The sequence below is a fragment of the Rhea pennata genome, chromosome 1 (genome assembly GCF_028389875.1).
Source record: "Rhea pennata isolate bPtePen1 chromosome 1, bPtePen1.pri, whole genome shotgun sequence".
Classification (NCBI taxonomy): Eukaryota; Metazoa; Chordata; class Aves; order Rheiformes; family Rheidae; genus Rhea; species Rhea pennata.
Genome location: NC_084663.1, coordinates 142,486,664 through 142,506,238, shown reverse-complemented (window position 1 = coordinate 142,506,238; position 19,575 = coordinate 142,486,664). Strand labels below are relative to the sequence as shown.

Genomic DNA, 19,575 nt, shown 5'->3' with positions numbered 1-19,575 from the left:
GAATTATTCTGGAGCAAAAGAGACTATTTTTGCAATAGTCTGCAAAAATTACTTTACAGTGGGCATCTTATGCGTGGCCAATAAAGATAAAATTAAGGGAGACATCAGTGGAATGACTTAGAAATTTTGAACAAAAGCTAAGGTAAAGCTTCTAAGTTACATTTACAAACAGCAAAAGGTAAGTTATTTTGTTACTAGTACAAGGTTGATGTTGGCCTACTTCAGTGCATTTAAATTATTCATTCAACTGTCAGCAGGTAGAAGTTAAAACATGCTATCGAAAATATACTGTCCTCATCTCTCCATGGCAGTGTCTTGCCTAAAGCAACTTTTATTAAATATACGACCATCCACTGGAACAATTCGCAAATACATGATCCATCAAAAAAAAAAAAAAAAAAAAAAAAAAAAAAAAAAAAAAAAAAAGAAAGAAAGAAAGAAAAAAAAAAGAAAAAAAAAACTTAACACCATCAAAAACATTCTTGATCTAAAAACACTTCTGAGGGTTAACATTTCTTTCTGTTATAGATCAGCAAGTTTGTTATCACCTTCCTTATCACACCAACAGAATGGGAATGTCCCACAGCATGGCTGCAGCCACGGCTTCCATACAACATTATAGAAGGAGAGCTGCTCCGGGACTGGAGTCAGTGTCCTGCGATGCTCTTCAATGGCTCTTCCAATCTTCTTTACTACAATGTCAAAGAGGGGCTCAGCATCAGCTGTTAGAGGTTTGGCTTCAGAGGGGTCTCGTGAGAGATCAAACAGCAACGGAGGGTTGTGATGGGTCACGCCTTCCCCAAAGCATGGGCAAAATCCTCTGGCATAACAAGCTCCAGCCCCGAGTGGATGGAAGATTGGGGTCACATAATGAGCCTTCCAGATGGCTCCACCTGGCAAGAAAAAAGTAAGCTTTGCAGAGATACTAGTGGCTATCACAAGGCACTAGAATACTTAATATTTTTCTAGAATTCATTTTTTGGGAGGAGGGCTGCATTTCAGCTTTAGACTTGCTAATTTATATAATATTTTCACTCAAAAAAATAGTACAAAATTAAACCAAAAAGGTCAAATGGAGATTTCTGTTATATTTTTAAATTTCTCCAAAGTTTCCAGCAAGTGTCACTTTTCCCTGACTTTTTTCTTCTATGGGAAAAAAAGATTTTGCAGTTTCCTTATTTGACTCGCAGAAGAACATCTTCAATTTTGACATGGGACTGAGGCATCAGTCATCCATGTCATTCACCAGGCAAGGATGATATGAACTCCCCAGGCCTTGCATTCAGAGGTGGGCGAGAACTGGAATCCACATGGTACAGAAGGAAAACCTTTGGGCTGCCAGAATTTTTTTTTAAGCTCCAATATCCTGCCTAGCATGATACACTCATGCCATGTGCCTTGAAGTAAATTCTTTCTCTCATATAAGTAATGATAGTGAGTTATTTATCACCTTACACTTGGAACTACTTGGAACTACTTGGAAAGTTGCAATTGCAGTAGGACCATGCCAGGCAAATCTGCCCCCCTCATTGACTAACCTAGTTCTTGGGAAATAGTTTCAGTACTCACTGTCCTTCTGGTGCCACCGCACTGCATGTAAGTGAACACCACAATAATGAAACAGGAATTCATGCTCTGAGTGCTGGACTGTTCCTTGCAGTAAAGGCATCAGGTCCCGGCCATCAATTACCCTAACAGGAAAAGTGGAAACCACCAAACTGAGCTAAGTTGTACGTTACTGCATTCTTTATGCTCACCTTTTGTTGGAAGTAACAATGCTGCACAAGAATGATTTATGAGTACTAGTTGAATCTCAAATGTAAAAAAGAGGTAAGTGAACTGTGGTAACATTTATAGATCTAGAAAAGTAGCATGAATGGATAAGAAATCCTCAGGTTTTCAGAATATTTCCAAATTGGATTTTCCATCATCTTAGGAAAGAAAAGGAATAAAGACAGTTTATAGTGTTTGTACCTGTCCTGGGGTATTACCCCTCCAGCCAGATGTACTATTGTAGGATAAATGTCCATAAGGCTTGTAGGTTCGTCAATAACTGTGTCTGCAGGTAACACTCCTGGCCATCTAAATATCCCTGGGACACGGATTCCTCCTTCCCAGCCTCCCATAGCTTTTCCACCTTTCATTAAAAAAAATCCAAATTTTCATTAAAATAAACTTTTCATTAAAAATAAAGAGAAATTCTAGACCATTGAAATGGTATTAACATAAACTGACTAATGTTATCCATTAGCCTTCCTTACCTTTTCAGTTTTACTATCAAGCTCATTCTCCTCAATATCAGTGATAGTATGTTCACTGCGTTAGAGCCCTCAAATAACCTCACTCATTTACTTCTTTTTGTTGGTTTACAGACAAAAGCATTGTCCCATTAGAATTTGGTATGGATAAAATTTTCAGACATGAAATGATTTCCCAACATAGTTCTGCTCTCTTTTCTATAATTATATATCTGCAAGAATTCACGTGTAAGGTGCAGATGAAAATATTGAACAAGAAGTTACACATTCTTAATCAAAATTAGCCTTTGATCAGTTGTCTCGGAAGTGCAAGTTTGAGAATTCATGCTTGAAAAGAACATCTGTACATACTAGAATTGTCTAAATTTTTGAATGCATAATTAGAATAAGACAAATTCCTTCTAAATGATAAAACATCATTAGTCCTTGAACATACAGTCTTATCTAAGCTTCACAGGTGTCCTGAATACTTAATTAGTTGTTTCTGGATTGTTGCCATCACTTGACAATTCTTACCTCTGTATATTCCATTCCAACCACCCAGTTGCCTTTTTCCTTCTTGTCTTTCCAGCCATCCACCATGATCAGAGGTAAAGTAAACTAGTGTAATATTTTTCAAGCCTTCCTTCTCAATAGCATCTAGAACTTGGCCTGTAAACACAGGAATATGCGAGCATTAAAAAACAAAAACACAGCTTACACTACTTTTAGCACCTGATTTGCAAAAATTCATCCATATAGTTTTATGTCTAGGTCAACCTATATAGGCCTACTTAGTATTTAAAAGAAATATTTTGCAGGATCAAGATTTATACCTTTGATTTCAGAGTCTATAAATGCACAGAAAATTTGTGATGCACTGTAACTCCTTTATTGTGAGCATTATAACAGAAGAGTGTAAGAACCCCAGTCACATACATGATATGTATGTATATATACCTGATTCTTATCCCTTTTGCAAAGATAGCTACTTTTCATCCTCCATGACTGGATGATATATAACCTTCCTTCCCCTTCAAACAAAAGAAAACAACAACGACAACGACAACAACAACAACAAAACATGAATCTGATTTCTGGAGGCATATCAATTAATATTTATGAATATTTTAGTATTTATGAATGAACTGAAAAATATTCAGTATTCTACTGAATATAGCATTGACAGACAAACAGCCTCCTGGTTTACATCCAGAATTAATTTGCTTATCAGTTTTATTCCCTTCTGACATGTCCTACTTAAGACACAGACGTAAGAGGCTGAAGTTATCTGGTCTTGAATAATTATTGAAAACTAAATAGTTCTCAGTCTATATTGTATTTAGAGAGAACAGCAGCTGGTTACCTTTGACTGGAGCCAGGGGGAAAATGATTAAAACTTAGTAAAGACTAGACCAAAAAAAAAAAAAAAAAGGAAAAAGAATGAGCAGAAAGACTCGTGTGGTCCAAGACCTCAGAAAAGAAAAAGGCAGAAGTATAAGCCAATAGTGCTCATACAACAACAGATATTCATGAAAATTTAAGCTTTTTTTCTTCCTTGCTTTTATTGTTCTTCCTTGTCCTTTTAAGAATAACTACCTTTTCTATTATAAATTTGGATCCAGATATTAGGTAGCTGGGGACATTATTATTTGCTATGGTAACTTACCCACCATCCAGTCCATCTCCTCTACATTGTCTCCATATAAACCATGGCTGCTCTTCCCAATAAATTTCTCTGTGGTGAGGAGAGGGGTGTGGGAATGTAAAAAGGAAAGAAAGAGGAGGAATGGCTTGTGCTTGTTTCTAAAAAAACATAAAGCAACATTTTGTTATTAGGGAAGACCTTCAATACATACAGAGGTCATTCATAATGGAAATTGGTATTATAATTTGCATAGGTCTTTCAGTAGTGACTTTTCAAAACATCTTACTTTGTAAGATATCAAAATCTAGTGGTTATGATCTGTCTCACAAAGTAATATTTGGCTTATATAAAATGACTCTCTTTTTCCCTGAATCACACCTAGGAAGGTTTCACATAGACACTCTACTCTCTTCTATTGCAAGTCATCATAGTGCTATGAAATCAAGGGAGCGGGTTGATTTCCTGCCATCTGGCAGCTGATGTGATAAGTTCCCCATGTGTTGGTCCATATGATAAGGCAACCTCGTAGCTCTATTTCTCCTCTGTTAGTTTTGAGCTTTTCTCCACTCCTGTTCCTGCTCACACACACATTTCTGCCATAAGCTGCTATCCTTTAAAGCAGCAGTGCTGGTCTTACGGGTAGAAATACATATTTCCTCAAAATTGATTAGAAATATTCAATATAATGTGAAAGTTTGGAAAGTTATGAGTTTTAGCAAAGCTGAGAATAACAGATATCTCCAAGCTGCAAATAATTTTGATTTTTGTTTAGTACTGTAATATCACTATTAATAATATGAATAATTATTATTATCCATAATAATATCATACTATATAATTTTATAAAAATTACAAGCAGATTTCTCATTGGAAAATGCTGCTTAAATTGTGAGACATGCAAGAACTGGAATAAAAGGAAACTCATTTTACCTTTCAATAAACGAAATAGACTCCCTCAAGATAAGGGGCGTAGTCCTCTCTGCCACCATTGGCTGTTCAGTAACTTCATGGTTTCTCATCATAATGCAATTCCAGTATCTTATGAATCCATAACTTGAGAACCAGGATGCAAAGAACAAAAGACTAAACCCAGTAAGGTAGGTCACTGTTTTCCAGCTGACTGAAATCAAGCCTGTAAGTCTTCCTAGGGCTGAAGTGAGTGTAAGAAGACCAATCATCTGCGTGTAAAGCCAGAGTTTCCTTCTAAATTCTCTGTCCATCTCTGGAGGTTCTGTTGTCAGGCAGTCACTTATTAGCGTAAAAGGCATGCCGTAAAAATAACCAAACCCATGGTTTAAAGGGTGATGACAGTGGTCATTGCAGGATTCACAGTTAACACCTAGATGCCATTTCCCTGAAAATACACATTGTTAGCATGTAAAGAAATAGTATTTAAAAATGAGCTTTTCCTCCTACAAAACATTTCTCAAAAAACGTGGTTTTTTTTCTACTTAAGTTATTCATTCTACAGATATATTTCAAGTATGAACTGATTTAATGGGGTATATCTTATGACTGATGAAAGAAAACCTCTACAGCATATAAATTTCCACTGGAGTTCCTGGTGGTTAACACCTCAAGGCTTTGGTCAAATGTAAAAGAATGGAATAAAATAGGAGCTAAAAATTGAGAAAAATCCAGATTTTCAGAACTCATCTAGAATGTATGTCCTTCTTGGAGACCTGCTTGAAATACGAGGGAAAAATCCTTTTGTAAGTACAGGGCAAGATAACAATGTCCTCTCGCTCTTTACTTTCAACATGCAATGGAGAAAGCTGGAAATCATTCAATGAGTTAATGTCGGGACTGTGAGAATACTCAATGACATGCTAGTGCCTAACTGATGCGAGGAACTATGGGCTATACGACAGCATAGCCATTAGCCCGTGGTGCAACAGTGGGTTTGCCAGCAGATCCAGAAGAACCTGAGCACAGGAAGAGTGAGATGATCAGGATTTCTCCTCCAGTTATACATATATGTAACTTAGATGATTGTAATACCTCTCTATATTGGCTGAGAATAAGAGACATTGTTTTGTAAGTATTTTTGCCATTTATTTGTATTTTATCAATTTAAAAAAGAGTCAAAGACAATTAGGAGCGCCTTTCTTTTGAATAATGAAGTCTTCATTTATCAAAAGGAACATGCCATAACACTTTGCAGTACCACTTGTCCTTTATGGTGAATATATGCCCATTATGATAAAGGACCCATCAAAATAAATCTCTCACTTCCCTTCCAGTCTATTCAAACAGACTGGTTATGCACTTATACAGAAATTTAATAACTTGGCTGACTTGGCTCAAAGAGGGGTAGTGGTGAATGTTTGAATTAAGTGACCAAAATCCCCCTTTTCTCACAAGAGAGATGCAGTTTAGCTACATTCGATGATCTTTGATGTAAAGCAGGCCTTAGATGCCACATTTATAGATCTAAGTGAACTTTTTGAACTTTTTGAATTTTACTTGAAAACTGATTTACAACCAATTTTTATTGTGGAATAAAGAACTGTGCATTTACAGAAAGATATTATTCTAACCATTTGTCTTACATATTACTAATAATAAACTAGTAGCCAACCCTGAATAGATCTTAATAGAATTTCTGCATATTGCAGTAGGAGCAAAAATATCTACTTCAGAGAAAAAGAATGCTTCTTTTGGATGCCAGTAGAAAGACAGAATAAAATTTCTAATCTAGGTGGATAGATTTCTTTCAGCTAAAATCTCTATTCATTTCGCCTGTTGGCATGTTTGCCTTGACATGTTAAGAGCCACCAATAAAATGAAACAGATTTGTAATCAATACATAGATGTATAGGTCATAAATACAGGTGCGGATACGGTATCCTTAGATTTCAGTAGCACTTCAGCACCATCTCCAGATGAGATTGAAAAAAAAAAAACCTCCTAACATACTGAAAAAGGATAATTTAAGTATTTAATTAAGAAAAAAATCAGTTTATAATTAAAATAATTTAATCTGTCAGAGCGTATGTATACAACATTGGCTTTCAGACTACAAAGAATCCTCAAATTATTTCCCAACTAAAAGTCTGCTTGTCACATTAAGCAGCTGGTAATTAATGGGATTGCACTTTGCAGTTAAATTGTTTGTGCCCAAAACAAAACAATCATGAACCTTTCAGGTGAGTCAATTTAGTGCTTATTTACCTGTGCTGATTTTGTTACATTTGTGAGCATCACTCATCACCAGCATTTTCTATCGTCCTTTAAAGCATAGGTTATCAGAAACTGTCAGTCCGGCTGGACTAAGTGATGCTTTTAATATCTGTGGTGTGAATTTAGCTTAGATGCTCACAGGGAAAATGCCAGCCTGGTTTGGAATCCTCCCTGGCTTCTTGGGAGGATGCAGCACAGGTTGCCTGCAGGGGAATACTGATGGCAAGGTGGAGACAATCGTGGTTGTGTTGTTTGTGCCTGCATGCTGAAGCCAAGCTAAAACACTTGGCAGATGAACCGGGGCTATTTTGTGACTACTCTAAAACAATTAAAACAGTATCACCGCAGAACTAACAGAAGAAGAAGACTAAATAACGCACAACTTAAAAAGCTTGGAGGGCTTCATTTAGTATTGCCCTCTACGTTTTAGATTTATTACGCCAAATGAATTGCTCCAGAAACTTTTGTTACTGAATTCAGTATGTTTGTGCAACCGATGTTTTTGTGTATCAAATATAGATTTTGGCTATTGACATACTCAGATGAAGTAGATCACTACACTACACTTCAGAAATTTATCCATACCTATTAGTCCTGTGCTGTAGCCTTGTTGCTGCAATATTTTGGCAAAAGTGGTTTCATTTGGAGGGAGCCCTCCTGAGCCGCCATTCCAAAAAATAACACGATAATTGTTTATAGCATCCATGCCTATAAAATATAATAATAAAAAAATCTTAGTAAGTATAACCAGCAGAATATTTTTATCAAATATATTTCCTTGATTTCTTGTTTCATTGATTATTATAGTGTTTTGTTTTGTTTTTATCCTAATGCTATTTGTTCAGGGAAATGAGTCTATGACACTAGACAAGAATGAGAAAGAGTTAAATCTTTCCATTATATAATACTTATTCTTCTTTGAATGGCACAGCTATATAAAAGCTTTTATAAGTTACAGTGGCATCCAGTATGGACTGCACTGATCTGGTGTGATTGTGAGGGTGGGAAGGAGGGTAAGGAAGTTTCAGCTCTATGTTAGCCTCAAACTTCAACTTCCCTAAGACTGTCCAGGAACTTGAAACTTCCCTTCATGGTGACTTGGTGGGCATCTGACAGAAGTCAGAGAGAAAACCACAGAGCACCTTAGTCGTCTTCTCACTTGTAGCTCTATACTCTGTTATTTGGCTTTATATACTAGCATAACCCCATCAAAAGATGTAATGTGAAACACAATCTGTCATATGCCATAAAACTGGAGAAGGAGCTCAGTCTTCCATGGAAGTGTTGAATGTATCTGACCCTGTTGTTATAGTGGGAGACAGAATCTATAAATGCTCACATACATTTTCCAGCTACCTCAGTAGGAGCTGTCAGAATGAAAGTAAGATGATGTGACAGCTTCAAAATGCCTTGGGAATGAGGGTACTGAACACCATTTACAATAGAACAAGTGCCAGAAAGCTGCTGTTAGAAGCATGTAAAGCTGTTTGTTTTTTGTAGCTCTTCATCTCAGGAATGCAGTTTGACAAGATAGTATTTTTTCTTCAGAGCATGGAAAAATAATACAGCTGTCAAACTGTTATTTTTGTAGGATGGATGAATTCTGATACGTAGGCAACAAAAACTTACCCATAAAGCACTCTGCATCTAGACTGGAGGCAGTGGACACAAGTCTACTATTTTACCTGCAAGCCCAAGCTATTTCTGGTATCTGAAGAGAAGTCACTCGTTACAGAAATCAGTGTAAATAGTGTTTCAGAAATGTGTTGCTATTCATGTTCTGAATGATTATTTTTTTTAATGTAAGAATTTGTACTAACTCTGCTCCTGTTGCAATCTGTGTAGTAGAGCCCCAAAACCAACAGAAGATGATAGTTGGAAGGAGGAAGCTGCTTTGCAGAGCTGGTTCTTCTCTGCCTATCTCCCCTCCAGTCCATTGATTGCACCTTATAAATACAGATGTAACCTCAGAGTTGCCTAACCTAGCTAAGTGGGGCCTTGTGTGCGTACCTAGTGGGGGATGATGTGTCTGCGGTGCCCCTCCTGTTTGTGCACCCTCCTTTCTTTTGTGCTAGTTGTATGGGACTCTTCCCTTTGGCAGTAAAGCAATGTTTAAAGGCTGCTTTTAGGTTTAAAGGTTGTGCAAGGCAAACCTGATCGGAGGGGATATCTGCCAGTGAGGAAAGCTGCTCTGCTGGGGGTGCAAAGTGGAGCTGCAGCGATGTGCTGAGTCAGTTTCACTCCTTCTTTTGCCAGATGGTCAATGTTTGGGGTCCTAAAAATACAACCAACATTATCAGATGTCATTCAGAGGGGCTCCAAGGGGATAGTGATGAGGAATAATACATTTAGATTTATTTGGGGAAACTTATTCTATTTGAATTTGACCCTATATTCTCCCCTTCCCTTTCCCCCTCCCCTTCCCTAAAATATATATATATATATATTTTCTTTCTTCATTAACAATAGGTATCTGGATAGGTTTCAGGCTAAACATTCCTTCTTGTTTTCCCCAGGCCCTTTACAAAGGGCTTCACAGAAATGTACCCCACTGCTCCTGAAGAGCAAAACTCATGCCTAGAGGATGAAGTTGTGTTGAAGTAGATGCTGAGCCTGGCAGAGCCTCATCGGCTACCTTTCAGAAACTGCCAGTGTCAGTCAGGGTGAGATTCTGAAAACTTAGCTGGATGAGGGGAGTGATCATACCAAATTTTTGTTCAGTAAAGAAGTGACAAGCTGGTAGGAAGCTAGTATGCAATAATGTGGCATGATTTTAGAAGAGAAGACAAATTATACATCCTTTGATCTTAAAAGATGTTTTTTTCCTAGTAACATAGCTCATTGCAGTCATTTATACTTGATTTTGATGTGGTCCTTGGAAATAATTACATTTCAGAGTTAAATGAAGTAATAAGGCTTAATATATGGAAGCAGGGAACAATTTTCCTATCTTCAGGTGTGTGCAGGAGCTTAGCATTTCTCAATAATTAAGAAATACACAAGAACTAAGAACATATTCCCATACTAAAAGAGCCCCAGAGAGCAGATCTGGCCCTGGGAATGCCCTCTAGGGTGTGAAATAATCCTGCTAGTTATTTACTGTTAGTGGTGCCTTTGGGAAATCTCCCTGTTTTTGCAGTAAATGAACCTGAAGATGGGCCAAATGGTTGAAAACTGGCAGAAGGCAGCAGTCTTATACTTAAAAAGGCAAACAAACAAAAAAACAAACAAAAAAACAACAACAAAAAAACCAGGCAAACTTTATTCATTATTATGCTCTATATCCTTACCTGATAGTATCATTCCCATAGCAACCTATGTCCCCTATACCAAGGTCATCAGCCATCAACAGGACAATGTTTGGCTTCGTGGTGATGGAAAGCTGTGTCTGTGGTGATTGTAGAAGCAGACAGAAAAACAAAGGGATGACCAGTGATCTCCTGAAACACAGAGGAAGGAAAGAAAGCCAGTGCCCTGGCTGTTCGTCACTCCTGTTGCACGTGGCTGAATACTGTCCAGAGTGAGCTTGACTGCAGACCATTTTCCACCCAAAGACAGCATCTTAAAAGTTTCCTCCTGAGTGAGTTAGCTTATGGTAGAGATCTCTGCAAAATTTCAGCTTGAGAATGACATCTTCATACTTGCTTCATTTTGAAAACTCCACACACATTTGTTCACATTTCAGTCTTTTTCTTTTTTTTCTTTTTTTTTTTTTTTTTTTTTTTTTTTTTAAGCTTGCATGTGAGCAGAGATTTCTTGGAACTCCGTGTATCATTTCAACTGCATTCATGTATTATGACTAAATATGTCAGTGAGATAGAAATTATTTTAGACTATTTTCTCTCCCTCTGTGACTCACTATATGATGCTTCTAGCAGAGAGAGCAACAGCCTATCATAAGGAACAGTGAAAATGTCTTAGGAATGAAATGTAAACAAGAGTTTCAGTGACTTATTTATGACTGTAAAAGCTAATCAGATGGCGAACCTGTTGCCAAGAGTTTTAGATGTTAGCAAATGAGAAGAGAAAAGGCAACACTGACCAGATTGAGGACGTATGGTCTCTCTAGTAGTATGAAGATAAGCGGAATGCTCATTTGTTGCAGTAGGGAAAAGATTTCCATCTCGATAGATGTGCAGCTGCCAGAGCAGTGTACTTGTCAATACCTGAACATGCTGCAGAGCTTTCAAGGTGAATTATTTTTATTTGGCTAAAGAAAGTTTCTTGTGATGTGTTTATCTGAATTATCTTAAGCAGAGTTATACACTCTAAAGGGCTAATGTAAGAGTCATGACACAGGACAAAATCTCTCCTTTAGGTACTCCTTAATCTTGAAAGTTAGGCTGAAGAAAGCAAAATGTTCTGTACATCAGGATCCAGCCTACTGGATCCTAAATTCCTGAGGCTAGCAGAAATCATAAGATGTACATTACAGAAGCAACTTTTCTTTTTTTTTTTCTTTTTTTTTTCTTTTTTTTTTTTTTTTTAACCTCTTGGAGTGCCAGGAAGGTTAAGGTGGCATCTTAAATTCAATCCTGCAGAATTTAAAAAGCAGTTGTCTAGCCCTGACAGAGAGATCCAGGAGACTAGATTTAGCTAAGAGAGTTTTCAGGACTATCTGCAGAAAAAGTGGTGGAAATGGTACTGATGAAAAGTGACTGAAATATCCTGCAAACTTAGGCAGGGAATTATTTGTAGTGAAAAGGAAATGCTGAGGCTCACTTCTGCTCATGTCTAGTGATTAGGTACCTTAGGAAGATTATAGACAAATTCCTTCATTAGTTTGAAATGGAGAGCTTAGATTCCCTTCTTAATATAGGGGCTGTGCAGACTCCCTTTTAAGAGGAGTTGAAGCCGTGCACTCACTCACACAAAACTGTACTCGTTTGACACTGACTGTGTGATGGGTAAGCTTTGGTATCTGCCTGAGACAGCATGAGCCTGTCATTCTTTTTACTAAACTAACTATCAATTGCCTTTTACTTGCTCTTCTTTCTTCCCATGACTGTTTACAGCCTAGTTGTTGGGCCTGTCAGGTAGGCTGTGGGAAATATGTGTTTTAATCCCCCTCAGATGTCAACAGATGTCAGATTCAAGTCTCTTATTTTCTGGGTGAATGTTTTAATCACCATGATTACATGTAAAGATAAATGCTTACTTCTCTGATGGCTTATCTTTTGAATAAATTGACTGTGGATGCAGTTCCTTGAGAGTATTTGTGACTATTCTAACAAATATCCTAATGGTGGGGCATTTTCTAAGAATGTGAGCAGAGTTTGACACAGACTTTTGTCTCTAGACTGTAATAATATACCTGCCTAGAGCAGGATCCAGGGACGATTCAAGATCAAGGTGTAGGTGTTAAGTGACTATAGGTTCCTTTTGGGCCTACAGAGCATCTAATTTCTGGATCACTTCCTTGGGCATATGTACAAAAACTCTACTGCAGTCAGGTTATACACCTTCTTTGGATCTCACTCTTCGTGCTTGGAAGGCACACATCAACATGTGTCTTTAGACGCACACCGTCTTCAGACGTTCAAGACCAGAATATACCTGTAACATGCCCAAGTCTCACCATCAGCTTAGCACTGCATCATTCATTCTAAATATACTAGAGAATGACTAGCTACTCACATTAAATATGAACATTCAGTTCAAGGAGCCTACACTTTTTGCAAGAAAGTTAAATACATACAGATTCCTGTATTGTGTATGGGAGAACAGGGATTTGGAAAGACACTTGAAGAATACTGGAGGATTATTTAAGAAATATGTGAGCTGTTCAAGTAAGAGAGGGCTTCAGGTCCTAATTACACTTAATGTGTAGTTTCCAAATGAAAGCTGAATTAAATACAAAAGAAAAGTTAGCAATCTGTCTTCTAGTATTTCTTTCTGTTGTGGTAGATCTATAGCAGGATATAATATAGACCTCTGCTAGCAGTCAAGAAGTGATGAAGATGAGAGAACTGTTGTATGGAAGCAGAGCACCCAACATTTCATATGCCTCCAAAACTGGTGAAACTTGCATTTGTGTAAGACTTGCACTATAATAATAAACTGAAATTTCTAAATTGGTACAATTTTTTAGAAAATGAATTCCCCATCTAGCTATCCCAATTTTTCTCTTTAGGATTACACTCTTATTCTGGAGAAGAGCTATAACATAAGTAGATGTGTAGTGCAGAAAAAGATCTGCTTATCACTTGTAAAAACAGCCATGTGTGTATCATACATGCATGAGAGCATAAATCTGGAGTATGGCCCTCTCCTCAGGATGAGGAACAGGCTGAGGAAGTTACTAGAGACTTCAGTATAATTCACTGAGCACAGGACACTGGCTGACAGCCTCCCTCGCACAACAGCACCCAGAGATGGCAGAGAGCCAGGGAGATTGTAGGGGCACCTTCATTTCCTTTCTTAATGCCTCTGCTCTTGGTGGGAAATCAAATCATTCTTCCCCTCGAAAGTCTTTGAATAGACAGAGAGTATGTTAAGCTTTGATATTGACCCAAACATACACCATGAAAAGGGTAGCGTCAGGTTCATAACTTTAAAATCTTCTTTTCTAATTGTTTCCAAACTTCTGAGGAGCATTCTGGCTCGGGAAATTGTGTGGGAAAGGTAACATGCAAGATCAGTTAGTTTGCTTTGAAGGTTTGAGATATTTTTTAGAAGTTATTTTGGGAAGTTGTTGAACGTAAGCAACTTCCTCTAACATCCTTTTCACACAGGCTGTGGACATTGTGTGGTGAAAGGTTTAAGAACAAGCAACAGAAAAAAAAAATCAGCAAATCATACTGTTAGTATACTTTAAATTGTTTTATAATACAATTTTAATAATGTTATTAAACTTAAGATCATTCTCATGATGATATCATCATAATTCATTAACTTTTTTTCTTACCAGTAAGATGTTACTTGCTGAATCATTTCTTCATCTGGTGCATTCAGATCCTGTAAAATCAAGGAGATAGCAGCATCAAGTTTGCATCTTCCTATTAATCACTGCAACAAGAATGGATAAAAATCTTAAACCGAAGGCCTTCAGTGTTGTCTCTATTTCACTTACTTCAGTGGACCTTGGGTCAGCCCTAAATGAACGAGAGTTAAGGCATTAGGATGTCATTTGTTATTGATAGGACATCTTCACTTCTTAGAGGAATTTTGCTCTTTTGTGTAGAAAATTTTCCTTTATATAGCAAAATAATTATCTTTTGTCATATGATTCTACTGTATGAAAAATACTTATTCAGTCAGAAAGAAATCTTTTCAAAACTCCGTCCTCAATAACATTTATTTTTCTGTAATCACAGAGAGAGTAATAGCTTGCTCCTTCCTCACAGAATGTGCCAAATTTCCTTTCAGGCTTGTGAGAGAGATCTTTAGCTGCAGAAATGCTAGTCATCCTCTTTAAATGATGGCATTTTCATAGAAGACATTGAATTTGTGTCCTCTTTTTGTTTGACTTGCATTCCAGCTTAGCCTTTTCCTCCTTTATGTATGTCAGATTTCTGAATTTGATGATATTTCCCCCTGTCTGTATGGCTTTCTGCAAAGGTCTCTGGGACACTCTCTTTTATGGTTAGGACAAGAAAAACTGTTAAAAGGATTTAAAGCAAAGGCCAAATGACATTTGTTCACAGGCTTTTAAATAGACTCCTTTTGAATTTATCCAATGCTTGATTAAACAGCACTGAGCTACCCCAAGTGTCCCAATTTATAAATTGTATTGGCTTAACGTTTTGTTTTCCAGAAACGGTAGCATTTAGCAGTTTAGTTAATATCTGTCTGTGCAGGAAATATTGATGTTATGTGCTTCTACTACTTGGATTTTGTTAATAGTTCCTTCAATCTCTGAAACACATTTTGCTCATCTGTGCTATAAACTTCAATGGGGAAATTAAGTTTTCTATGCTCAGAGGGAAGGCGATATTCACCTGAGATTAGAAAACAGGTGTTCAAACAGTTGTAAACATTTATTTGCAAGCATCAGTGCTGACACAGCACTACCTATGGACACACAGTTTCCTGCATCTGGATTTGTGCCTTTGATGCACCCTAAGTTTGTATGGGAAGGATCCTGGAGTACACGTCAGCCATCTTTTACACATGCATAGAATACGCCCCAATGACAGCTGAAATAAATGGAGCTGGGAGTATTCAAGATGAAGTGCAATTATTTGCCCCTATCTGCCTGTACTTGACAGAAGAGTTATACTGACTCAAAGCACAGGATGGAGCTCAAGGCTGAGTCTCCTCAGGAGCTGCCTATAAAATAACAGTTATTATGCAGAGAACAGTTTGCTGCACAGACTGATATTACCCTTGTCAAGCCATTTTCCTCATCGAAGGCAAGGGAAAAGAGGGAATATGCTGCAGGCGTGAGAAGGAACGTCAAAGCAGTTTGCTCTGTTCCTCACTATTTTGAGAAGTTGGAGGGGGCCCCAGTCCCAGGGGTGCCCTGAAGGTCCCTGGGGTAGCAGCAAGCCCCTGCCCGTTCAGCCACAAGTAGTTTGGAGAGTACTTTGGGAGACTTCCACCCAATGTGCCAAAACGGCACATAAGCCACTGGGCAACCAGACAGTTCACTTTATTGGCCTGAACCCAGCTTCATTCATCTGAATTGAACTCAGCTTAAAGCCAAACTCTTTCTTTACCCCACCTTTTATTAACTCTCTCCCTTCTCCCCCTGCAAAAATATATTTATCATCCATTTTAATCATCCAGAGGGGTATAGCTAGCAGAGCTTTCATATTTTAGTGGTTTTTTTTAATGACTGAACTTTTAAAATCTGTATTCACTTTTCTGTCAAAATATTCAGAAGACATCCAAATTCAACCTTAGAGAAAACATTCATATTTTTAGAATATTTTTAACACAAATAGTACCCATTTGTGGCATCAGTTTGGCAACACTCAGTGAAAACTCTTGCAGGTAATCCCATGCAATCTGGTACTGTTCAGTCAGGGAAAACATCTTCTAAAAATACCTAATTTATAGACTTGACACAGCTAAAATAAAAGTCAGACTCGTGAGAAAAAGTTGTCTGCAGCTGACTGCTTTCACTTTGTACACATAGGCATCTATGTGAATAATGTTGTTTTAGGGGAAATGCCTTCTAAAAACTTCCTCAAGATATTTTTATCTACAGCAGCAACTAACTCTTCCAAACACCCATTAAAATTTTCCTGAGCATTTGCAGACATAGAAAGGGAGCAGTACAGTACCTGGTATCAAAACTTACTCTCTGTTGAGGGAGAAGAGCTGGCAGCTGATGCACCCGAGTGTGAGCTTAGCTTCAGTCGGCTTAAAACCATTCCAATCTTTTCAGCAAAACAACTGCTGCTACAGCACAGTGTCTAACATCTGTTTCTGAAGGCATTCCTTAAATAAGCTACCCTATCTGCTCATGCGCACTTCTCCACAGGAAAGCCTTGTGAAACTGCACTTTTCAAACTGTCGGATGGTCTAATTTATACCGGCATTCCTTAAGCTGCACCTCCGATCACCGCCAGCACAACGGTAACATTCATGCACACAGGCACTTTGGATAAGGCAATGCCAGAGATCTGGGGAAAACGCTTTCTGCCCTGTCGCTGCTTTCTCAAAGGAGGCGAAGGACCTCCTGGAAGCCTGGCACACGCCAAAGGAAAAAAAAAAAAAGAAATATATATACATATATATATATATATATATATATATATATATAACAGTTCCCCCAAAATGTCACCTCATTTCCAACAAGGAAAACAGAAAAGTGCTCTACAGGTGAAGCAGCAATTCCTTGTCTGCAGAAGTAGAAACTGAGAGAATATCTTTGCTTTATAACAGCCTTGAGGGTCAGCAGTGATAACAAGGTCACCTATGCACACGCAGTAAATGCAGTTTTAGGGTGGGGGGAGGAAATGCTGCTTGTACAGAATTTGCTTTCCCTTGAAAAGGAGGCATCGGGCTTGACTTCCAAGTGCTTTTGGGGACAAGGTGGCCCCATGCTGTCACTACACATCTGTGCTTGAGCTGGCCGTGTCAGCCCCTGCTCCTTGCCCTTGGGCTGGTTTGGACACTGCCTTTAGAGGCTTTTTTTGGTAAAATGTGCTGGAACATATTGGATTTATAGGAAGCAGGCAGGCTTTTTAGATATGCAAAAATCCTACAACTTTCTGCAAGGCTACATTTCATCTCATATTGCTTAACACAACTTGCAAGGTTACTTTCATCTAATTTTTTATGGAACACAAACGTTAGACAGTGGAATTTCTACAGAATGACTTTATTTCAAGTTATGTGAGCTGTAACATGTTCCTATTAACACAGCTAGTTTATTGCTGGGAGAAGTCATGGCTGCTGTATTTACATAATGAGACCTAACAATGTTTAATTTTGTTTTGGGAGAACCACTACAATTGTTTAATAGATCCATCTGTTACCTAAATCCATCCATGCCTGAAAGTACCAATTTCTAGAGCTTTATATTTTTTAAAAACATAAAAATAATGCACTTGGTGATGATTAACTAATACTCGGCCAAGAAAATGTGGGTTAGAAGGTAAGAAATCTTTCTGATACTGATTTTCATTCATTGCCAGCAAACTTTGTTAATGCAGCTGCTTGATGATATCATGTGGCATTTTCAGACTAGCATCTGAGTTCTTAGAACCAGCATTTAAGACTGACAGACTTTCAAACATAGACTTCTGCAAAGCAGGAAATAGAAGTTATAGTACAAGCTAAATACAGCTGTATCCAGCTCCTCCTTCCACCACACTGCTGGCAAAAAGCACTAGGAATTATCTGCCTGCTCTCCATTGCCAGCATGTTCACGGCCACATTGTATTTTGAAGGAATTAAGGAATGCAGTGCAGCAAACCTGTGTGGGTGTGAGGAGATCTATCACATGTTGATCTTTTCTGTGTTTGCATGAGACACCAAAGGAGAGGGGCCTCGGGGGCTGTGGGCTGCAACTTTTGGGCAGCACATTGGTTAATGGTGCAAAGGGATGCCCCAGCCCCAAACGGTCAGCAGTGAGATGCTATATGAGTACAGTCTGGGCTTAATGATAGAAAAGCTTGGATGGGGTACTATGATGTTGCAATGAATATTGCTCTTTTCGTTTTGAAGATCTTCAAAATGCCTCTGTTTTACATAAACAGCTGGTCTGAATGTCCCGTAAAGCCGTCCTGAGGTTCTCTGACAGCAGCACTCAGCCTCCCATCACATGTGGCCTCTGTGTGAGGACATGGCTCCCAGTGATATCCTTGTGGACTGAACCTTTGAGCTCCTGCAGAAGGTGTCAGAGCTACAGAAGGGAGAAAACTGTAAAAGCTCACTCATACAGGATTGCTTTGGGTGACTGGCACAACATAAGAGTATGAGGCAAGGAGAGCAACATCCTTTCCAATGACTTTCACCTAAATGCAATTTTTGGATGAACTAGAAGAATTGATATTAGTTCCCACATCATAGTGACCATATATACATATACCTTTTGCATGTGTTTACTGGCTTCCAAGACAATTTAATACCTTTTCTAGTCAAAACTCAAACAAAGTTACATGTTGGCTAATCCTTCCTTCCTTCCTTCCTTCCTTCTTTTCTTTCTTTTCTTTCTTTCTTTCTTTCTTTTTTCTTTCTTTCTTTTTCCTTTTCCTTTTCCTTTTCCTTTTCCTTTTCTTTTTCTTTTTCTTTTTCTTTTTTTCTTTTTCTTTTTCTTTTTCTTTTTCTTTTTCTTTTTCTTTTTCTTTTTTTCTTTTTCCTTTTCTTTTTCTTTTTCCTTTTCTTTTTCCTTTTCCTTTTCCTTTTCCTTTTCCTTTTCCTTTTCCTTTTCCTTTTCCTTTTCCTTTTCCTTTTCCTTTTCCTTTTCCTTTTTTCTTTTCCTTTTCCTTTTTCCTTTTCCTTTTCCTTTTCCTTTTCCTTTTCCTTTTCCTTTTCCTTTTCCTTTTTTTTGAGTCCTGTTGAACTCAATGTTGTGGAAGAATTTCCAGGGCTTTCTTGTTTTAAATGGGAAGGGGTATTTTTATGAGTTATCAATGCTTCAGGCAATGACAGTGCTCAGGTTGGCTGGCCAGTGGAGTACTTCCGAGGCTAATTACAGTACCCTATGTGATCCCTAGGTGACTGGGGGCTGCTTTGCTCACATGGTGTACTGGGGAGGTGCTGGCATGAGGAGGGAGAGTTGCCAGAGCTGTCTCTCTCTTTCCACTGCAACATTTCCATGCTGGAATGGTGCTCACACACAGGGGATGTGATGTGTCTCTGATTTTCCTTCTCTCCTTGTGTCCTTACCGTCTGCCTCTCTATCTCCACCCTTCATTATTCTCTCTAAGGTGGAGAGACCTCTACACCACCAAAAAACTTACAATTCTCCTTCACTGTGTATTTAGCACTTTTGGATTCATTAACACATGTAGGATTTCTTGTTGTCTCATGCCCTCTGCTGTCGTACACATATTTTCTAAAAAGAAAGTACCTCAGAAGGTGCTTGATTTTTCTATCCAGGTTGCAACC

General features: G+C 38.1%; 1 protein-coding gene across 2 annotated transcripts; it reads right to left on the bottom strand.

Annotated features, from left to right (window-relative positions):
• Positions 1 to 522: 522 nt before the first annotated feature.
• On the bottom strand, positions 523 to 16,406 carry LOC134139896 (arylsulfatase D-like). 2 transcript variants are annotated; one of them, XM_062574684.1, is made up of 11 exons: positions 16,299 to 16,406; positions 13,976 to 14,025; positions 10,359 to 10,508; positions 9,222 to 9,343; positions 7,654 to 7,776; positions 4,816 to 5,239; positions 3,907 to 4,043; positions 2,775 to 2,909; positions 1,975 to 2,137; positions 1,570 to 1,691; positions 523 to 893 (listed from the first exon to the last, which is right to left on the bottom strand). In XM_062574684.1, the coding sequence occupies exons 2-11, from the start codon at positions 13,999 to 14,001 to the stop codon at positions 523 to 525; spliced, it is 1,773 nt and encodes a 590-aa protein (XP_062430668.1). In that variant the 5' UTR covers positions 14,002 to 14,025; positions 16,299 to 16,406. The 2 variants fall into 2 exon arrangements, with proteins under 2 accessions (XP_062430668.1, XP_062430676.1); XM_062574692.1 differs by having other exon boundaries at positions 16,316 to 16,406.
• Positions 16,407 to 19,575: the final 3,169 nt, after the last annotated feature.

Bases quoted from the DNA above. Each gene is read 5' to 3' on its own strand.
- LOC134139896 (XM_062574684.1), bottom strand. From the start codon at position 14,001: ATGATTCAGCAAGTAACATCTTACTG. The intron at 1,692-1,974 runs GTACAAACACTA...TTTTCCTGTTAG, and splicing joins GGGGTAATACCCCAGGACAG to GGTAATTGATGGCCGGGACC. The intron at 894-1,569 runs GTGAGTACTGAA...TTTTCTTGCCAG, and splicing joins GCGGTGGCACCAGAAGGACA to GTGGAGCCATCTGGAAGGCT.